The 20119-nt window shown below is 42.2% G+C and overlaps 1 protein-coding gene across 1 annotated transcript in view; it reads left to right on the top strand.

Annotated features, from left to right (window-relative positions):
- PRKCH (protein kinase C eta) overlaps window positions 1-16080 on the top strand; it is a 294275-nt gene extending 278195 nt beyond the window's left edge. The window contains exon 13 of the mRNA XM_066388442.1: window positions 15952-16080. Within this exon, the coding sequence (XP_066244539.1) occupies window positions 15952-16065 (114 nt within the window). The 3' untranslated portion in view covers window positions 16066-16080. The remainder of the gene's footprint in view (window positions 1-15951) is intronic.
- Window positions 16081-20119: the final 4039 nt, after the last annotated feature.

Below are 20119 nucleotides of genomic sequence, written 5' to 3'. Positions count from 1 at the left end.
ATGTAGAGAAAATTATTAAACTCTGGTGAATGAAATAAATGGAGAGAGATTGCATGTTGATACACAGGAAGACTCAATATTGTCAAGATGTCAGGTCTTCCCACTTGATCTATAGATTCACTATGATCCCTATCCCAAAATCCCAGCAAGATATGCTGTGGCTACCAACAGACTGATTCTAAAATTTACACAAAGGAGCTAAAGACCAAAAATAGCCAACACAATATTGAAGGAAAAGGAGAAATTGAAGGACCGATACTACTCAGCTTCAAAACTTACTATATATAAAGCTACAGTGATCAAAACAGTGTGGCATAGATGAAAGAATGGACAAATAGATCAGCAGAACAGAATAGAAAGCCCAGAAAAAGACCCACATAAATTATTTAACTGCTCTTTGACAAAGAAGCAAAAGCAATACAGTGGAGGGAAAATAAAAACAGTTTTTTCAATAAATAGGTGCTAGAACAGCAGGACAATACATGCAAAAAGAGAAGAAGAAGAAGAAGAAGAAGAAGAAGAAGAAGAAGAAGAAGAAGAAGAAGAAGAAGAAGAAGAAGAAGAAGAAGAAGAAGAAAAGAAGGAGGAGGAGGAGGAAGAGGAGGAGGAGGAGAAGAAGAAGAAGAAGAAGAAGAAGAAGAAGAAGAAGAAGAAGAAGAAGAAGAAGAAGAAGAAGAAGAAGAAGAAGAAGAAAAAGAGAAGGAGAAGGAGAAGAAGAAGGAGAAGAAGAAGGCTAGACACAGATTTTATACCCTTTACAATTAACTCAAAATGCATTATAGAGATAAATGTAAGGTGCAAAAATAAAAATTCTGTAAAATAATATAAAAGAAAACCCAGGTGACCTTGGGTATGACAATGACTTTTTAAGTGCAACACCAAAGGCATGATCTGTGAATGAAATAATTAACAAGCTAGACTTTACTAAAATTAAAAACTTCTGCTCTGAGAAGACAATGTCAAGAAAAGGAAAAGACAAGTCACAGACAGGAGAAAGTATTTCCCAAAGACATATCTGATAAAGGAATGCTATCTAAAATATACAAACAATTCCTAAACTCAACAATAAGAAAATAGTTTGATTTTTTAAATGAGCCGAAGGTCTTAACAGACACCTCACCAAGGAAGATATACAGATAGCAAATAAGTATATGGAAAGATGCTCCACATCTTATGTCATCAGGGAAATGCAAAAACCTGTACAATTCCCGGCCAGGGCATACAGGAGAAGCGCTCATCTGCTTCTCCACCCCTTCCCCTCTCCTTCCTCTCTGTCTCTCTCTTCCCCTCCTGCAGCCAAGGCTCCATTGGAGCAAAGTTGGCCCGGGCACTGAGGATGGCTCTGTGGCCTCTGCCTCAGGTGCTAGAATGGCTCTGGTTGCAACAGAGCGACGGCCCAGATGGGCAGAGCATCGCCCCCTGGTGGGCATGCCGGGTGGATCCCGGTCGGGCACATGTGGGAGTCTGTCTGACTGCCTCCCCGTTTCAAACTTCAGAAAAATACAAAAAAAAAAACCCCAAAAACAAAAAAAACACACCCTGTACAGAGATGTTTACAGCAGCTTTATTCCTAATTGTCATTAGGGGATGGTAAAACTTGGAAGCCACCAAGATGGCCTTTAGTGAGTGAATGGATAAATAAACTATGGTACATTAAGACAATGAAATGTTATTTGGAACTAAAAAGAAATAAGCTATCAGCTGTGAAAAGACATGGTGGAATCTTAAATGCCTATTACTAAGTGAAAGAAGCCAATTTGAAAAACACTGAATACTGTAAGATTCCAACTCTATGGCATTCTACAAAGGCAAAGCTATGGAGGCAGTGTAAAGATCAGTGGTTGCCAAAGGTATGGGAGATTCAGGGGTGGGCAAGGAATGAATGGGAGGAGCACGGAGGACTTTTAGGGCAGCGTAAACACATTGTATAATACTATAATGAGAGATACATGGTGATATTCATTTGTCCAAACCCATGGAATGTACACCAAGAGTGAACTCGAATATAAACTATGGAATTTAGGTGACTGTCATATGTCAGTGTAGGTTTATCAATTATAGCAAATATGCCACTTTGGCGGGAGACGTTGATAATAGAAGAAGCTATGCATGTGTGGGGGCAGGAGGTGTATGGGAAGTCTCTGTACAGTTTTGCTGTGAATCTAAAAGTGCTTATTTAAAAAAATAAGGTATCTATTTAAGACACAGAAGTTGCACTCTACAGATCAGTTCCTCATCTAAACCGCTCTCACATTCATAGCATCAGTATTTCTGCTTTCCCACAGACATATTACCCCTACTTTGGGGATTATTTTGTCTCCTCTTCCTCTTTAAGGAGAGATTGCAAATTGCTTTCTCCCCTCCCCTCCCACCATCATTGGTCACTCTTATTCAGGTGGGCATTAAGTGAGTGGCTATCAAAGTAAGACTGGGCTTCCAGAGGCAGAGCGGGGCTCCCAGCATAGACCCAGGGGTTCCTCACACAGAGGTGGCTGCTGAAGCCCAGGGAGTGGATTTACGAGGAAGAAGGTACAGAGGAAGAAGAGTGATGGGCCCTGAACCTTGTGTCACACCGACAGAGAAACGTGTGAAGGAGGAACCATGGGAATAATGGAATGAATAAAAGGCGGAGAGTCGAGAATCTCTGAGGAGGGGCCATATAATAAAGAAAGATCAACGAGGCTGAGGATAGGGACCAATGGGTTTGGTGACAGGGAGATTAGAGATGCTCTTTAGAGCAGGTCACTTCCCATAGTCAGACCATCTACCCTTTCCAGCTCAATTACTTCCTCTTCCGGGTGAATCAAGTTGCTGCCTGCAGACCAGCACTCCCAATACAAAAATCAGAAAAGCCGAATCAAACATAGAGGCTATCTTTTTGAAGGATGCTGAGAACTGCCAAGGCAAGGAAAACAGGGGGATCTGAGGCATTGGAGAGGGAAAACTTGAGAAGAAAGAGCTGCTTCCACAGCCACTTTTACACTCAAGGCATTTGCAGGAGGCTGAGAACCAAAGAGGCGCAGGGTCAGGCTGGCAGGGGGCAAGGGGCAGGTGCAGAGGAAGAGAAAGCAGCGTGTTATTTTTGTTGTTGTTGTATTTTTCCGAAGTTAGAAGCAGGGAGGCAGCCAGACAGACTCCCGCATGCGCCAGACCCGGATCCACCTGGCATGCCCACCAGGGAGTGATGCTCTGCCAATCTGAGGCATTGCTCTGTTGCATCCAGAGCCATTCTAGTGCCTGAGACAGAGGCCATGGAGCCATCCTCAGTGCCCAGGCCAACTTTGGTCCAATGGAGCCTAGGCTGCAGGAGGGGAAGAGAGAGACAGAGAGGAAGGAGAGGGGGAGGGGTGGAGAAGCAAATGGACGCTTCTCCTGTGTGCCCTAGCTGGGAGTTGAACCCAGGACTTCCACACGCCAGGCCAACGCTCTACCACTGAGCTAGCTGGCCAGTGCCAAAAGTAGTATTTTGGTGAAAGACTTGGGAGGGCCTGGAGCGTTCAGCCTGCTTCCCCCTGAGAACTTTGCCAGATCCTGGTACTGGGACTGTTCAGAGCAGGGGGTTTAAAATGCAAGTGGAAGCCCTGTCTCTGAAAAGCAGAGTGAAGTTTTTCAGCACTCTTGTAAGGCTAAGGTTAGAGTTTAGTGCCCACTGAGGGAGAGGCTAGCAGAATACAATGGGTTTTTGTTGAAAAAGCAAGTCAGAGATAAAATCAGTGGAAGAATATTTACCAGGGCTATAGTTAAACCTTGACTCAGCAGATTACTAAATGAAATAACATAATCAACCACTGTTCTTTCTGGACAGCAGAGGATGTTATATTCTGTCTAAAATAAGATTTCACCTGAAATCTCTACAATTTGGTATACACAATGTCGGGCATTCAATTAAAACTTACCAGGTATACCAAAAGACAGGATCACATGACTGAAAAACCATGGGGAAAAAAGACAGTAGAAACAGGGGATCCAGGTGTTGAAGTTGACTGACAGGGATGGTCAATCAACTACCATTGTATGTGAAAAGAGAAAGATGGACCACACAACGGAGAAATGGAATCAGTCTCTATGAGTCTTCCTTCGGTCCTCCATTTCTAGGAGTAATCTTTTCCTCCTGCACACAATCCTAAAAGTTTATCTATGCACATTGCATTTACAGCCTTATAAAGTGGCATCGTGTATATAGTTAAAAGCATGGAGTTAAAAGTCATGTTGGGCTCAAATTTGAGATCAACCACTTGTTTACAACATGACCTTGGATAAGTTACTTATCGTATTTGAGCCTCAACTTCCTTGTCTATAAAATGGAGTCAGCAATGTACTCTTCTCATAAGCTTGTTTTGATATACTCACACCTACTCAGTTACAATAAAAATGTGTTTAATTTTTAGTTACCTGCTCTAGTTTTCCTCACCAACTCCTTCTGCTGAGGAATGTGGTGAAAAACCTTCATTTTTGTCCAATCCAATTATTTTTTATACTAATCTAATAGCTTGAATATTTCTTTAGAAATCTCAGTTCCTTGGGAATAAATATCAGGCCTTTGCTTCTTTTCTCCAAGATTGTATCTGGAAATGTGAGTCTATGGCTCAGTAACTGTGTGACAGCAGAGGAGAGGCAGGGTCCTTAAACCCATCTAGAGAGGGCACTTGGGATCTCTCCTGATTTCTGCTGTGGAGTTGGTAGCTAGGTAACTCTGTTCCCTGGACTGGTTGGCACTGGTTCATCCTTGGTCCCACCTGGCAGTTTTGGGCTCAATGGGCTGGTGCTCACCACTGGTTTCCAGACCCTTAGCCACTTGCCTTTAGTCCAATAGATCCCTCTCTCCATTCATGTCAATTTCAGTCTTCCGCCTGGTCACCAACCTTCTTAGCATCTCTACGTCTCCTCGCTGGGATGCGAAAGAATGATCACTGCTTCAGAATGGTGTCCTTATCACTTACTCCCCTCACTTCCTGTTCTAGTCCTTCATAGCACTTTACTAAATTGGTCATTTTTTTGTGTGTGGGAACACTCATTACATGTTTGCTCCCATACAACACTGCAATCCTTGTGGTGGTGTGGGTCCTATCCAGTTTTGTTTATCGTTGTATCGTTGTATTTGCAGCACCTAGCACAAGTACTCGATCCGTTCCAGTGGTGAGAAATGAAAATGGCACCAGGTGTTAGACTGGACCTTGTTTCAACAACCTCAGTACTTGAGTTCTGCCTAGAAAAAATTCAGAACCAAGACTCACAATATAAGAGAAACTTTATTTAGAAAGTCACCAAGGTGGAAGAAATGAGCTTTAAGAGACAAGTTATGGAGGCAGAAGAGGGAGCCCCGGATGCTTAGGAGAGAAAAGGGTAAAGGTAACAAGCCTGGGGTGGGGCACAGATATGCTGCCAGGTGGGAGAGCATTGGTTCTCCATCCTACGGGCTTTTAAGGGTGGATATTTTAGGGGTGGTCCTAAGAAGGTTATCCATAGAATATTCGTTAGCTCTCCAGGTTTGTCCTTTCAGAGTCGTGGTCTCCACTGACTGGTTGGCATCAAGTGAGGGGGTCATAAGCCAATGCAGCTGGTCCTGAGGTCAGCCTTGGAGTTACCTGTCTGGTTTTGCTGCTTTTCTGGACCTGGAGCTGAAATACAACTGAGGTCTTGGCCCATCGTCTTTGCCTTGGTGACCTTCTGTGCCTGGCCCATCGTCCTAGCTCTGCTCATGTCTGGCTAACTGCCTACCACAAATCAGTACTGCTAAATAAATAAACAAGAAACTTCTAATCCCAGGACCCAAAAATTGAAGAACATGGATGATCTTGTCTCAAATATTTTCCCATCCACATTAAGAATATTTGTTAGGGCCTGACCTGTGGTGGCGCAGTGGATAAAGCGTCGACCTGGAAATGCTGAGGTCACCAGTTCGAAACCCTGGGCTTGCCTGGTCAAGGCACATATGGAGTTGATGCTTCCAGCTCCTCTCTCTCTCTCTCTCTCTCTCTTTCTCTCTCTCTCTCTCTCTTTCTCTTTCCCTCTCTCTCTCCTCTCTAAAATGAATAAATAAAATAAAAAAATTTTAAAAATTAAGAAAAAAAAAAGAATAATTTGTTAGTTTTTCCACCTAACAACCATTCTCCATGTGTTCTTTGCTATTAGAACATTGATTTTGTTTGTTTGGGAAAATGCCCAGCCCAGGGACTAAATTGTGAATTGGTCTAAACCAGTCATGACAATTTCATTTTCTTTTGCCAGCAATGGATCAGAGTCGTTATACCACAATGTCTGGCTAGTGAGCTAGAAAGAGACATCTAGGAGGCTTCTGGGAAAGATTTTTGTACTAGATGAAAAGAGAAAAATATAAAGAAAAATATAAGAAGAACTCTCTTTGGCCTCCTCTGTCCACCCCTCACACCCTATCCCTCACTTCTTAAATGTGATAGGGTGAGGATGTTATGTTTGGAATCATGGCAACTATCTTGCAACCATAAGGGAAAGGCCTGAAGAAATGCCAAAATGACCTCATAGAACTTCAGTATCAACCTTGGAACTACCTCTAGACTCCTTGTTATGTGAGATCATAAGCACCTTAATTATTTAGGCTAGTATTACTATTTGAATGTTATATCCTAGGAGCCAGTTTTTTCCCCCTAACTGATACACTTTAGAACAAATCCAATTTCACGTGCATTTTATGACCTAAAACTGCGATAGCAGAATAATGGTCCTGTTTTTACCCCCATAGAAGTTACAGTCTGCTCTCAGACATAGCCTCATTACCATCCTGGACTACAAGTCAGATACATTCTTCTTTTGGTAACATCTCTAAAGCACTCTGAACAGAGACTATCTAAGTGGTCACAGCTGGTGACCAGGTAGCTACAGGTCAAGGAAATGGGATGAAGTAAATCTGAAGAGGCAGAAGAGTGAGGGCAGAAGCCAGGAAAACAAAGAGAGACCAAGAGGCTGTAAAAATCAAAAGGGAAAACAAGACCAGGGTAGAGGAAAAGTCCAAGCAATACTCAGCAACAGGAAGTCAGAGGAATTGGGAATGGAGACCTTTAATTTCTTGTTTATCTAGAAAATAATATAACATAAATGTACAAGACTTTTTGGGCAGAAAATATTAATTCCAATAATGGACATAAACAAAGACCTGAATAAATGGATTGATACATCAATTTTATGGGACAATTTAATATATATATATATACATATATATATGTATATATATATATGTATATATTTAGCAAGAAAGACAGAGACAGAGAGAGGGACAGACAGACAGAAAGGGAGAGAGATGAGAAGCATCAATTCTTCATTGTGGCACCTTAGTTGTTCATTGATTGCTTTCTCTTATGTGTCTTGATGGGGGGGACGGGAGGGGATGGGCTCCAGCCAAGCCAAGACCCCTTGCTCAAGCCAGCAACCTTGGGCTCAAGCCAGTGACCTTGGACTTCTAGCCAGTGACCTTTGAGCCCAAGCCAGCAACCATGGAGTCATGTCGATGATCCCATGCTCAAGCTGGTGACCTTGGAGTTTTGAACCTGGGTCCTCTGCTTCCCAGGTTGATGCTCTATCCACTGCGCCACCGCCTGGTCGGATGAGGCAATTTAATATTTTAAGAATATCACTTCTCCACATCTTAAACCACAGATCCAATGTAATTCCAGTAAAATGTCCCCGTCCAATTTTTGGGACCTTGAAAACTTATTTTAAAATGTATATAGAAGAGGCCCTGGCTGGTTGGCTCAGTGGTAGAGCGTCGACCTGGCGTGCGGGGTACCTGGGTTCTATTCCCGGCCAGGGCACATAGGAGAAGCGCCCATTTGCTTCTCCACCCCCCCCCCTTCCTCTCTGTCTCTTTCTTCCCCTCCCGCAGCCAAGGCTCCATTGGAGCAAAGATGGCCCGGGCACTGGGGATGGCTCCTTGGCCTCTGCCCCAGGCGCTAGAGTGGCTCTGGTCACGGCAGAGCGACCCCCCCCCCCCCGGAGGGGCAGAGCATCGCCCCCTGGCGGGCAGAGCGTCGCCCCTGGTGGGCGTGCTGGGTGGATCCCAGTCGGGTGCATGCGGGAGTCTGTCTGACTGTCTCTCCCTGTTTCCAGCTTCAGAAAAATACAAAAAAAAATGTATATAGAAGAAAAAATATCTACAAACAGCTAAAAAGTTATGTGAACAAAAAGGAGATTTGTCTTACTAAGTATTAAGGTATATCACAAAGCCATGTTTAAAGAAAAGGGGGGGGGAGTTGACCAGTGGAGCAGAATAAAGAACCAGAAATAAATGGAGCTGTCAGCCCTGGCCGGTTGGCTCAGCGGTAGAGCATCAGCCTAGCGTGCAGAGGACCCGGGTTCGATTCCCAGCAGGGCACACAGGAGAAGCACCCATTTGCTTCTCCACCCCTCCGCTGCGCTTTCTTCTCTGTCTCTCTCTTCCCCTCCCGCAGCCAAGGCTCCATTGGAGCAAAGATGGCCCGGGTGCTGGGGATGGCTCTGTGGCCTCTGCCTCAGGCGCTAGAGTGGCTCTGGTCGCAACATGGCGACGCCCAGGATGGGCAGAGCATCGCCCCCTGGTGGGCGTGCCGGGTGGATCCCTGTCGGGCGCATGCGGGAGTCTGTCTGACTGTCTCTCCCTGTTTCCAGCTTCAGAAAAATGAAAAATAAATAAATAAATAAATAAATAAATGGAGCTGTAGATGGGACTGGGTATATGAAAGAAGGGAAGACCCCAAATCACTGGGGGAAGCAACAGAGTAGTGAGCCGATAGTGTTTGGGGAAATTTGCTACATCAATCCCACCTCAAATCTTTTTAAAGAAATCTCCAATGTATTAAAGGCCTAAATGTTAAATATAAAACTCTATAGTAAAAGAAGAAATTATAGGTGACTAGCTCTGTGAATTTTGAGTGGAGACCTATAACTTAAAGAAAACCCCAAAAGCAAAAGGAGGAGAAAAACAGATGGATTTATCTATAAAACAAAATTAAATATTTATTCCCCCCCCAAAATACTACAAAGTCAACAGGTAGATAGTAGACTGGAAGAAGATGCTATTAACATCCCAAACCAAAGGATCTCTATCTAGGAAATTCTGCAAAACCAGAAGCAAAAGATAGGGAAAACAGGAAAAATTCAGCAAGATATATGAATAGGTAAATTCACAGAAGGGGAAACCTCTGAATGACCAATGTGCATATGAAGAGATGCTCAACATCACCAGCAATCAGAGAAATGCAAGTTAAAGCATCAATGAGAAATCTTAGCCCTGGCCGGTTGGCTCAGTGGTAGAGCATCGGCCTGGCATGCAGGAGTCCCGGGTTCGATTCCCGGCCAGGGTACACAGGAGAAGCGCCCATCTGCTTCTCCACCCCTCCCCCTTTCCTTCCTCTCTGTCTCTCTCTCTCTCCCTCCTGAAGCCAAGGCTCCATTGGAGCAAAGATGGCCTGGGTGCTGAGGATGGCTCTGTGGCCTCTGCCTCAGGCACTAGAATGGCTCTGGTTGCAACAGAGCGACGCCCCAGATGGGCAGAGCATCGCCCCCTGGTGGGCGTGCCAGGTGGACCCCGATCGGGCACATGCGGGAGTCTGTCTGACAGCCTCCCCATTTCTAACTTCAGAAAAAATAAAAAAGAAAGAAATCTTAACAAACAAGAGAGAGCCGAAGTAAACCACTTAACTTCACACCTTAAGGAACTAGAAAAAGAAGAACAAAGACAACCCAAAACCAGCCGAAGAAAGGAGATAATAAAAATCAGAGCAGAAATAAATGAAATAGAGAACAGAAAAACTATAGAAAAAATCAATAAAACAAGGAGCTGGTTCTTTGAAAAGGTCAACAAAATTGACAAACCCTTGGCAAGACTCACCAAAGAAAAAAGGCACAGGACTCAAATAAATAAAATCCAAAATGAAAGAGGAGAGATCACCACAGACATCATAGATATACAAAGAATTATTGTAGAATACTATGAAAAATTATATGCCACCAAATACAACAATCTAGAAGAAATGGATAAATTCCTAGAACAATACAACCTTCCTAGACTGAGTCATGAAGAAGCAGAAAGCCTAAACAGACCAATCAGCAGGGAGGAAATAGAAAAAACTATTAAAAACCTCCCCAAAAATAAAAGTCCAGGCCCAGACGGTTATACTAGTGAATTCTATCAAATATTCAAAGAAGACTTGGTTCCTATTCTACTCAAAGTCTTCCAAAAAATTGAAGAAGAAGCAATACTTCCGAACACATTTTATGAGGCCAACATAACCCTCATACCAAAACCTGGCAAGGATGGCACAAAGAAAGAAAACTACAGACCAATATCTCTAATGAATACAGATGCTAAAATTCTAAACAAAATACTGGCAAACCGAATACAACAACATATTAAAAAAATAATACATCATGATCAAGTGGGATTCATCCCAGAATCTCAAGGATGGTTCAACATACGCAAAACGGTTAACGTAATACACCATATCAACAAAACAAAGAACAAAAACCACATGATCTTATCAATAGATGCAGAAAAGGCTTTTGATAAAATACAACACAATTTTATGTTTAAGACTCTCAACAAAATGGGTATAGAAGGAAAATATCTCAACATGATAAAGGCCATATATGATAAACCATCAGCTAACATCATATTAAATGGCACTAAACTGAAGGCTTTCCCCCTTAAATCAGGAACAAGACAGGGTTGTCCACTCTCTCCACTCTTATTTAACGTGGTGCTAGAAGTTCTGGCCAGAGCAATCAGACAAGACAAAGAAATAAAAGGCATCCATATTGGAAAAGAAGAAGTAAAGGTATCACTTTTTGCTGATGATATGATCCTATACATCGAAAACCCGAAGGACTCCACAAAAAGATTATTAGAAACAATAAACCAATACAGTAAGGTCGCAGGATACAAAATTAACATACAGAAGTCCATAGCCTTTCTCTATGCCAACAATGAAATATTAGAAAACGAACTCAAAAAAATAATCCCCTTCACGATTGCAACAAAAAAAATAAAATACCTAGGAATAAACATAACAAAGAATGTAAAGGACCTATATAATGAAAATTACAAAGCATTGTTAAGGGAAATCGAAAAAGATACAATGAGATGGAAAAATATTCCTTGTTCTTGGATAGGAAGAATAAATATAATCAAAATGGCCATATTACCCAAAGCAATATACAAATTTAATGCAATTCCCATCAAAATTCCTATGAGATTTTTTAAAGAAATGGAACAAAAAATCATCAGATTTATATGGAACTATAAAAAACCCCGAATAGCCAAAACAATCCTAAAGAAAAAGAATGAAGCTGGGGGCATTACAATACCTGACTTTAAACTATATTATAGGGCCACAATAATCAAAACAGCATGGTATTGGCAGAAAAATAGACACTCAGACCAATGGAACAGAATAGAAAGCCCAGAAATAAAACCACATATATATGGTCAAATAATCTTTGATAAAGGGGCCAACAACACACAATGGAGAAAAGAAAGCCTCTTCAACAAATGGTGTTGGGAGAACTGGAAAGCCACATGCAAAAGAATGAAACTCGACTACAGCCTGTCCCCGTGTACTAAAATTAATTCAAAATGGATCAAAGACCTAAATATAAGACCTGAAACAATAAAGTACATAGAAGAAGACATAGGTACTAAACTCATGGACCTGGGTTTTAAAGAACATTTTATGAACTTGACTCCAATGGCAAGAGAAGTGAAGGCAAAGATAAATGAATGGGACTACATCAGAATAAAAAGTTTTTGCTCAGCAAGAGAAACTGATATAAAAATAAACAGACAGCCAACTAAATGGGAAATGATATTTTCAAACAACAGCTCAGATAAGGGCCTAATTTCCAAAATTTACAAAGAACTCATAAAACTCAACAACAAACAAACAAACAATCCAATAAAAAAATGGGAAGAAGACATGAATAGACACTTCTCCCAGGAAGAGATACAAATGGCCAACAGATATATGAAAAAATGCTCAGCTTCATTAGTTATTAGGGAAATGCAAATCAAAACTACAATGAGATACCACCTCACCCCTGTTAGATTAGCTATGATCAACAAGACGGGTAATAGCAAATGTTGGAGAGGCTGTGGAGAAAAAGGAACCCTCATTCACTGTTGGTGGGACTGTAAAGTAGTACAACCATTATGGAGGAAAGTATGGTGGTTCCTCAAAAAACTGCAAATAGAACTACCTTATGACCCAGCAATCCCTCTACTGGGTATATACCCCAAAACCTCAGAAACATTGATACGTGAAGACACATGTAGCCCCATGTTCATTGCAGCACTGTTCACAGTGGCCAAGACATGGAAACAACCAAAAAGCCCTTCAATAGAAGACTGGATAAAGAAGATGTGGCACATATACACTATGGAATACTACTCAGCCATAAGAAACGATGACATCAGATCATTTACAGCAAAATGGTGGGATCTTGATAACATTATAAGGAGTGAAATAAGTAAATCAGAAAAAAACAAGAACTACATGATTCCATACATTGGTGGAACATAAAAATGAGACTAAGAGACATGGACAAGAGTGTGGTGGTTACCAGGGGTGGGGGGAGGGAGGACAGGGGGAGAGTTAGGGGGAGGGGGAGGGGCACAGAGAACTAGATAGAGGGTGGCGAAGGACAATCTGACTTTGGGCGAGGGGTATGCAACATAATTTAATGACAAAATAACCTAGACATGTTTTCTTTGAATATATGTACCCTGATTTATTAATGTCATCCCATTACCATTAATAAAAATTTATTTAAAAAAAAAAAAGAGAAAAAAAAAAAAAAAGAAAGAAATCTTGTCACAGAAAGTTATATAATATGAAGTATAACACAGATGCACTGCTAGTAGCGTGTGAACTGGAGGAGCTAGTCTACAGAGCTGTCAGTGCCAATAGATGTCACAGATGCAGTCTCAGCCCTGAGTATGTTACCAGTGCAACTTTAATGTGCAGATCAAAAGGATACACATAAAGGGCATTCATCACAGTACATGTGTGTGAGTGTGTGTGTGTGTGTGCAAGGACTTGGAGGCAACCTAGTATTTATTAATAAAGCAATGGTTTAGGTAACCATAAACATAAACAATATGGGCCACAGGCTAGCCAAAAGTAGCAAAGGGGATTTGCATACAGCAGCATGGGTGGGTCACCAAAGCCTAATGATGAATAAAATAGGTAAGAACCAGACTTTATAGCCCCAAACCATATTTGCAAGGTAAGAACACACACACAACATGGCACCATATGGTATATTTTTAAGAATATATACCTAGCACATGGAGGTGGATAGGAAGGACAACTTTGACGTTCATGTCAGTACTTATGTTGGAAAAAGAATGGGAATGAGAAATGTTATCTTGATTGTGGTGAAAGTATCAAAACGTATCAAATTGCACCCTTTAAAATGTACAATTTCTGTACATCAGCCACACCTCAGTGAAGAGGGTACGTGGATAATGACAGTGTTGTAAAGTAATCCTGCGAGTTACATAGAGACACCAAGATAGGTTATAGAAGAACTTTTAGTAGGACCTTTATTATTAAGCCGGCGACATGCACGGGTGCACGGGACATAATCCCAAATCATGCAGTCCAGAATATAACTCTGAGGCTGCTTTTATAGACATAATCACATACTGGTTGGGGAAAGGGAGGGGGAGCATGGTACAAAAGTCATTTACTAACAAGCTTATTGAATTTTTGCTGTCTTGTTACACGTATATCTATAGGATCTATCAAAAGGAAAAACATTTCTACACACTAAGACCACAAGATAACACAATAGTGATGAATGTTTTACTGTACATACCTGACAAAGACATTCTCAGACCTTCTAGGATTTACAGCCTATCCCTGTCGCCACAGTAGTGGAAAATGTTTAGTTTAGATAAGGAGAGAAGCTAAATGAAGTTACTTTTGCTAAGAGTGTTGGAATTAGCTTATTAGGAAGTCCAAAGCTAGTCCCCGCTTGCTTAGTTTACAAGTTTTATACATACAAAGAATTTCAACATGATGATTATTAGAAAACATATAAAATGTTACAGAATATAGATTTTTATGGGGGGGGGGGGGCTCGTGATTCTTTTGTCTAGAGATATACCTCACTCTCATGACTCCGAGACGGGAGGGTGAGTCAGGATTAGTGTAGGACTTTTTAATTAAGGTACATAAACATTGTTTCCTGAAGATTTTTAAGAAAAGAGAAGAGGAAGGGATTTTCAAATAGGTTCTATCTACTTAGCTCAGTCTAGCAAGTGAAGTCATTTCTTCCAGAGAACTACAGGAACTAGTTAAACTATGACTAGCTGACTTTTGCCCCTATAAACTCTTCTTGTTTTTTCTTCCCCAGAAAGGAGGGTAAGGGGCCTGACTCTTCCTTTTAAAATACTAATGTTAATAATTTTTGCAATTTCTTGGCACCTTATCACAACAGTGGCACAGAAACTGATGAGTGACAAACTCTATTCTATTTTCCTGAGCACCGAATAAAAGAGAATAGAAACACATGGGCCCAGTGTCCAAACACATCGAGTGGCTCTCACACTTGAATGTGCATGACAGTCATCAGATGTCCTTGCCAAAAGAACAAATTTGTGAGCTTCCCACCAAGAGATTCTGAATCTGTATTTTAAACATGCACCCTAGATAATTTTGCTGTAAATGGATCATGGGCATATGTGGAGATGCCCTGAAGTAGGTAAAAATCAAGCTACCACGAGAGTAACAGGAAATGAGTGAGCAGGGGCAATGGCAACAGAACATCTGCCCCGCCCCAGCACAAGGAAAATGATGAGCTCAAGCAGCTGGCCCTGTCAGTGTGGGCTGCCTTTCTTCCCCTCCCTTTTGTGTGAGCCAATCCCAGGCTTGGCCTGGAGGGGTCAGGTGATGGAAATTGACAGCACTCATTTGGGAAGAGCATCCGTGGACAAGAAGCCCAGGGGCATCCTCTTCACAAATTCGAAGCAGGCATGGTGCCACCAGTAGTCCTGAGCTCGACATGCTCACCCTCACTCACAGACAGCTTTCAGAGGTTGCGCTGTGGTTGGGGGGAAGTGACTATGAGAAGAGCGAGAATGACATATGTGGGACGTTGTCAGGTGCAAATGCTTGAGTCTGAACTGATGGAAGAAGCACAGGCTGAGTCATCATCTCTCAGCCAGTCTCCTAGTGAGTCCTTCCAGTGTGCAGATGGTCCAGGATTTTAGCCACAGAACTCTGCCATCCCTCCAGTGCCTGCTTTGTCCTTGTTTCCTTTGCTCCCTGCTTCTGGTCTATGTTTCAACAGCTGGACTCTTTTGTGGTATAGTGTGCACCACGTGGAAGAGATTTTTAAGAGCCATGACTTGGTCTTAAGCTTGACTTTAGGAATGTCTGATGGCACGCTCACCCTGCATCTCCAGCCACAGAGACGTTTACCTCCTTGTGAATGGAACACAACCTCCCCAGTCAAGAATGGACTTGGGGCCCCCTCCCACCGTAGTTTATCCAGGCACAGTTCCCTTAACGGCCCAGAGCACCAACGGAAGCTTAGATTCACTGTCCCCTTCCTAATATGTCGAATGGCCTGGTTTCTTAAGGACAAGGAAGGTTTTTCAGATTCATGCAAACAGACCAGAATATTTGTGGGTATCCAGGTAACAAACCCAGTTTGCAACTCCTTTTGACAGCATAATTCATAGCCCCAGACAGAAATGCTAATGTGAACATAGACGCTCCAAGGAACCAGCTACAGTGGAAAAGATTTTTTAAAACAGTCCCAAATATAGCTCTCTCTAGAGATCAATTTGATCCTTCAAATAGGCCTCTTTTCACAAATGTGAACATTTTTCACGTAAAAGGAAAAGGAAAACGAGAAAGAGAAAGAATGGCAGAGAAGCCAGAGATGCAAATATTTCAGGCTTATGAATAACTCAAAGAGTTTTCTTTTTCTCCTTAGGAACTTCTTGAAGTCAGCTGTTTGATGCTGATGGTGTGTAATGTGGAAGCTCAAGTGTGCAAATCCGAGGCTCCCTGTGTGTTTGGGGGACTAGGTCTCCCTGTGCCCGTTTAAATGAGACCCGATGCAGCTGCAGCTCCCATGGGGCCAAACAGCCCGGACGGGCTGACAGAGCCATTCTTCTCTCTCCGTAATGTGTTTGCTTAAGCATGAACATTAATGTCAGAAGCACTTAGTGCAAAGCCCCCTTTCAGGGGTGAAGCAGTCATCGCCAAGTCTACGCGTCTGGGAGTCCGTTATGTCTGTTCACCTGGGAGTTAAGGGTAGGGTTAGGCATCTCTTATATTTTCTAATGAGGTTGAAAAGATTTTTTTTTTTTAAAGAACACTATTTATGAAATTTTCTTTTGAGGTTGAGTCCAGCTGTGAAAACTTCACTATCTTGCACTGGGACTGCCTTCCCAAAGAACTGAACAATAGCCCTTGCTATGTGGGGCATATCCTCTCGCCCTCGTCAGCCCTGTCTTCTGAAATGAGTGAAATGAAAGTTATTTTACACCCGACCTTGCACAAAGCTAATGTGCCTAATTAGCGGAAGATTTGCTTTCAGGATGAGAATCGGCTTTGAATCCGTAGTGTCCTATCTTTCAGAGATAAAGACACATCATGGGAAGACTGAGTGTTTTTTCTTGTCTTTCTCACAGTAGCAATGAATGTGAGCTGAACTGAAGAATCCCCTGCTCCTGTGGCCACCATGGCCAGAGGCGCTCACTTCTGAGGCAGCAAGCCAGTGCTGAGCTGGGAACACCAGGCTTTGTCCTAAGAAAAGGCTAGAACTAAACCCCAACCCCACCCCCAAGAAGCCATCTTGCTTTGTCTTAGGGCCTGGTGCAGTTCAAATCTCCTTCCCTCCACTGTAGCCCAGTGTTCCTCCTGGAGTCAGTGTCTATTCCAGCTTCCTGTGTAAGGGTCCACTCAGGGGGACGCTGCAGCAGGGCAATGGGACAGAGAGCCTCTCCCCTATTAAGGACTGCACTGCTGTCAAGAGTTTTAAAACAATAATAAAACTGACAACAAACCAGTCTGCTGCTTATTCCCGATGCTAACAATTTAAAGTGTCAGTGATAAAGGCACTCCTCCCTATAAGCTCTAAACAATTTCAAGGGTTGCCCTTGACCCAGGTGAACCCAGCCACAGGTGTTCCTTTTGAAAGTAAGTTTGTAACAGGCTGGAATCATTCAAACTCCCTCTGTCACATTCTGCGTCTCCAGCCCCTGTGATACGATCCGTTCCTGCGTTTAAACAGGTTTGAAATAAGCAATGATAGGACAGCAATTATCCAGATGAAGAAGCAGACCGTGAGTTATTTCAATTATGTTTGACCACAAGGAGTTCTCATCTGCGTTTAAAATTTAAGGCAATGAAACGGATTACAAACCGCGTGTTGTAATGTTTTTGTTTATGTGCAAATTTTGGTTCATATATAAAACATGGCACCGAATTTGAATGTTTACAATTTATTCTTTATCAAAATTGTTCATTATCGAAAAACTAAAGCCCCTGAGAGTGAGTGCCTTCCATTTTAGGCCTCATCCTCCTCTTAAGTGTGCCCCTTGCTCTGGAAGTCTAGAAAGACACCTGACGGGACATAAAAGTGAAACTAAGAAACATTGATAAGAGTGTGGTGGTTGGGGGGGGGGGGAGGGAAAGGGGGAGGGGGAGGGGCACAAAGAAAACTAGATAGAAGGTGACAGAGGACAATCTGACTCTGGGTGATGGGTATGCAACATAATTGAACGACAAGATAACCTGGACTTGTTATCTTTGAATATATGTATCCTGATTTATTGATGTCGCCCCATTAAAAAAATAAAATTATTAAAAAAAAAATAAAAATAAAAAAATAAATCTTATCCAAAAAAAAAAAAAAGAAAGACACCTGACCAAACCTGGACCCACCAAATATGCAGAATTCCACCTGGAATTCAGAACCTGGAGCAAATGATTCAAAGATGCAAGGGCAGTTTGGAATCCCTTCTTGTGGGAGTACTGATGGTGCCAGGAGTGGTACCTACGCCGTTCCTGTCCTGTTATTTTGGCTGTAAGTCTGGCCCTCTAACATAGCTTGGTTTCTGCTGCTTTGTCAAGCCTGCTTCTCTGGTCTTGCAGTTGTTTCTCTGAGGTCTCTGATATCTTTCTAATGAATTCCTCTCTGCTCTACAAACTAAATTAAGTTAACCAGAGTCAGTGTATTATTTGCAATCAAGAACTCTTACCGGTATTCCTAGTTCAGAGGAATATTTTGAGGATGAATTTTAAAGACCAAGGTAATTGTGTAAAGAAGACAAGCAGAAACCCTAAAAATGTAGAGCAGTGGTCTTACTGGACATATTTCCTAATTTGTCAAAGCATATCTTACACACTAAGTGTGCCTGTCCACCCTGGCCAGATCCTAGTAGATCTAGCAAGACAAAAACCAGAGGCTCTTTTAGATTAGAGGGATTTTCATATTTTACACCATTTAAAATAAATTAATGGGCAAAAACCATTTTCAAAACATCTAGTAAGAGTTGTGGTTAAACAAAAATAAAACAGAAATAATAGAGAAACAGAAGGTAACTTGTCAACGAAAGCCTGGAAGCCAAGTTAAAAATGTCTCATCAAGCATGTATTTTTAATTGCTTACTCTACCCTGAATGTTCTTGGATCAAAGGAATGGAAAACTCAACAGTAAGCCACAGATGAATATTAATTCCATCATATGCCACTGAAATGAGTAATATTAGCATAAAGATTCAGTTGCAATCTTCCTCGTTTCAAAAAATGTTCTCTACTGATTCCATTCTTATATTCATTGTGGCTACAGGAAGCACCTAGTTTTTCTGTTAGGTTCTGTGACTTTGAACAGGTTCTTTAAAACCTCTCAGCTGACTGAGGCTGCCTTCTTTTTCTATTGGGACAGTGAAATTATCATGGGAAGATTAAGTAAGACTTTTATGTTGAGAACCTTAATAGAGTGCTGGCACATAGCACAGCACCTGGGAAGTTTTCCCTCATTTAGTCTGTAGTAAGCACCTGCTGAGGACCAAGAACATTTGAAGGTACCAGAAAGCTACTCACAGTTGTACTGTATTTGCTGAGGCTTCCTTCCGCCACTTTGCTAAGAGTTGATTAGATGGTCTTTCTAAATACCAAGATAAATAGCCACAAATACCAACATCCTGAACATATCTCCTATCTGCTCTTCCCTCCCACCCCAACGCACACACGCAGGCGCGCAAACTCACACACATACACACCTCGAATTCAGGAACTTGAGTACGGCATAGGCAAAGTCAGCTTCATGCATTAGTCCCACCAAAACGAGTTCTGCTTTTGCAAAGTTGCCTCATTCCAAGTCGTCTAGGCCTATTCTTTCTATTATATGTCCTCATGGCATCATGTATGTTTCCTTCACTGCACTTGCAACTAAATAACTGTGTGTGTAATCACTGTGCCCTTACCATCTGTCTTTCCCCCAGACTCCATCAGGAGGAGACTCTGTTAAAGGTCTCTCTCACAGATGTACTCACAGCACTTAGTATAATGTCTGATACATGAAATACACTTCTGCATAAATAAAAAGAACAGCTCTTGAACCCGCCCCCCATCTCCTATGTTACCTTCTGGTGTTCAGGCTCTTCATATCCCTACCACTGTGCAGCTGTCTCTACTCCAAACACTAACAATGTCATAACATTTGCCCCCTGTCATTCCAAGGCTGCATGTCCTTCCACTGCCTGTGGCTAATGGGCGCAATGCAGGTATCAATTTGAGTTCCCTGGGATGGCCTAGATAAGCGGACAACTCAAACAGATTACCATTTTGGTGCTCCACTTGTTAAAAATCTTATTAGAAGGGAGGCAGGAAGCTTGGTAGGGGTAAATTGGCCACTGGAACAGAACTATGCCTCTCCTTGCTTGTCCCTTGCGGTTCAGCGCCGACCCCAAACTGGCATATTCCAGCCAGCAAACAATTCCTGTAATTAATTGGAACCACCACTTTCAGAGGGCAGTGCAGAGACCAGCAGCTTTCTCTTTGCGCATTCTCTTTGGACGTCTCATTGCCCCAGCCGAAGCAGTTTACAAATTATGCTTTCCGGTCAGACACAGTACTCTCCCTGACAGTGC

Source organism: Saccopteryx leptura, chromosome 6, assembly GCF_036850995.1.
Source record: "Saccopteryx leptura isolate mSacLep1 chromosome 6, mSacLep1_pri_phased_curated, whole genome shotgun sequence".
NCBI classification, from domain to species: domain Eukaryota; kingdom Metazoa; phylum Chordata; class Mammalia; order Chiroptera; family Emballonuridae; genus Saccopteryx; species Saccopteryx leptura.
Note: the sequence above shows the minus strand (reverse complement) of the source record. Positions and strands in the feature narration are given on the sequence as shown.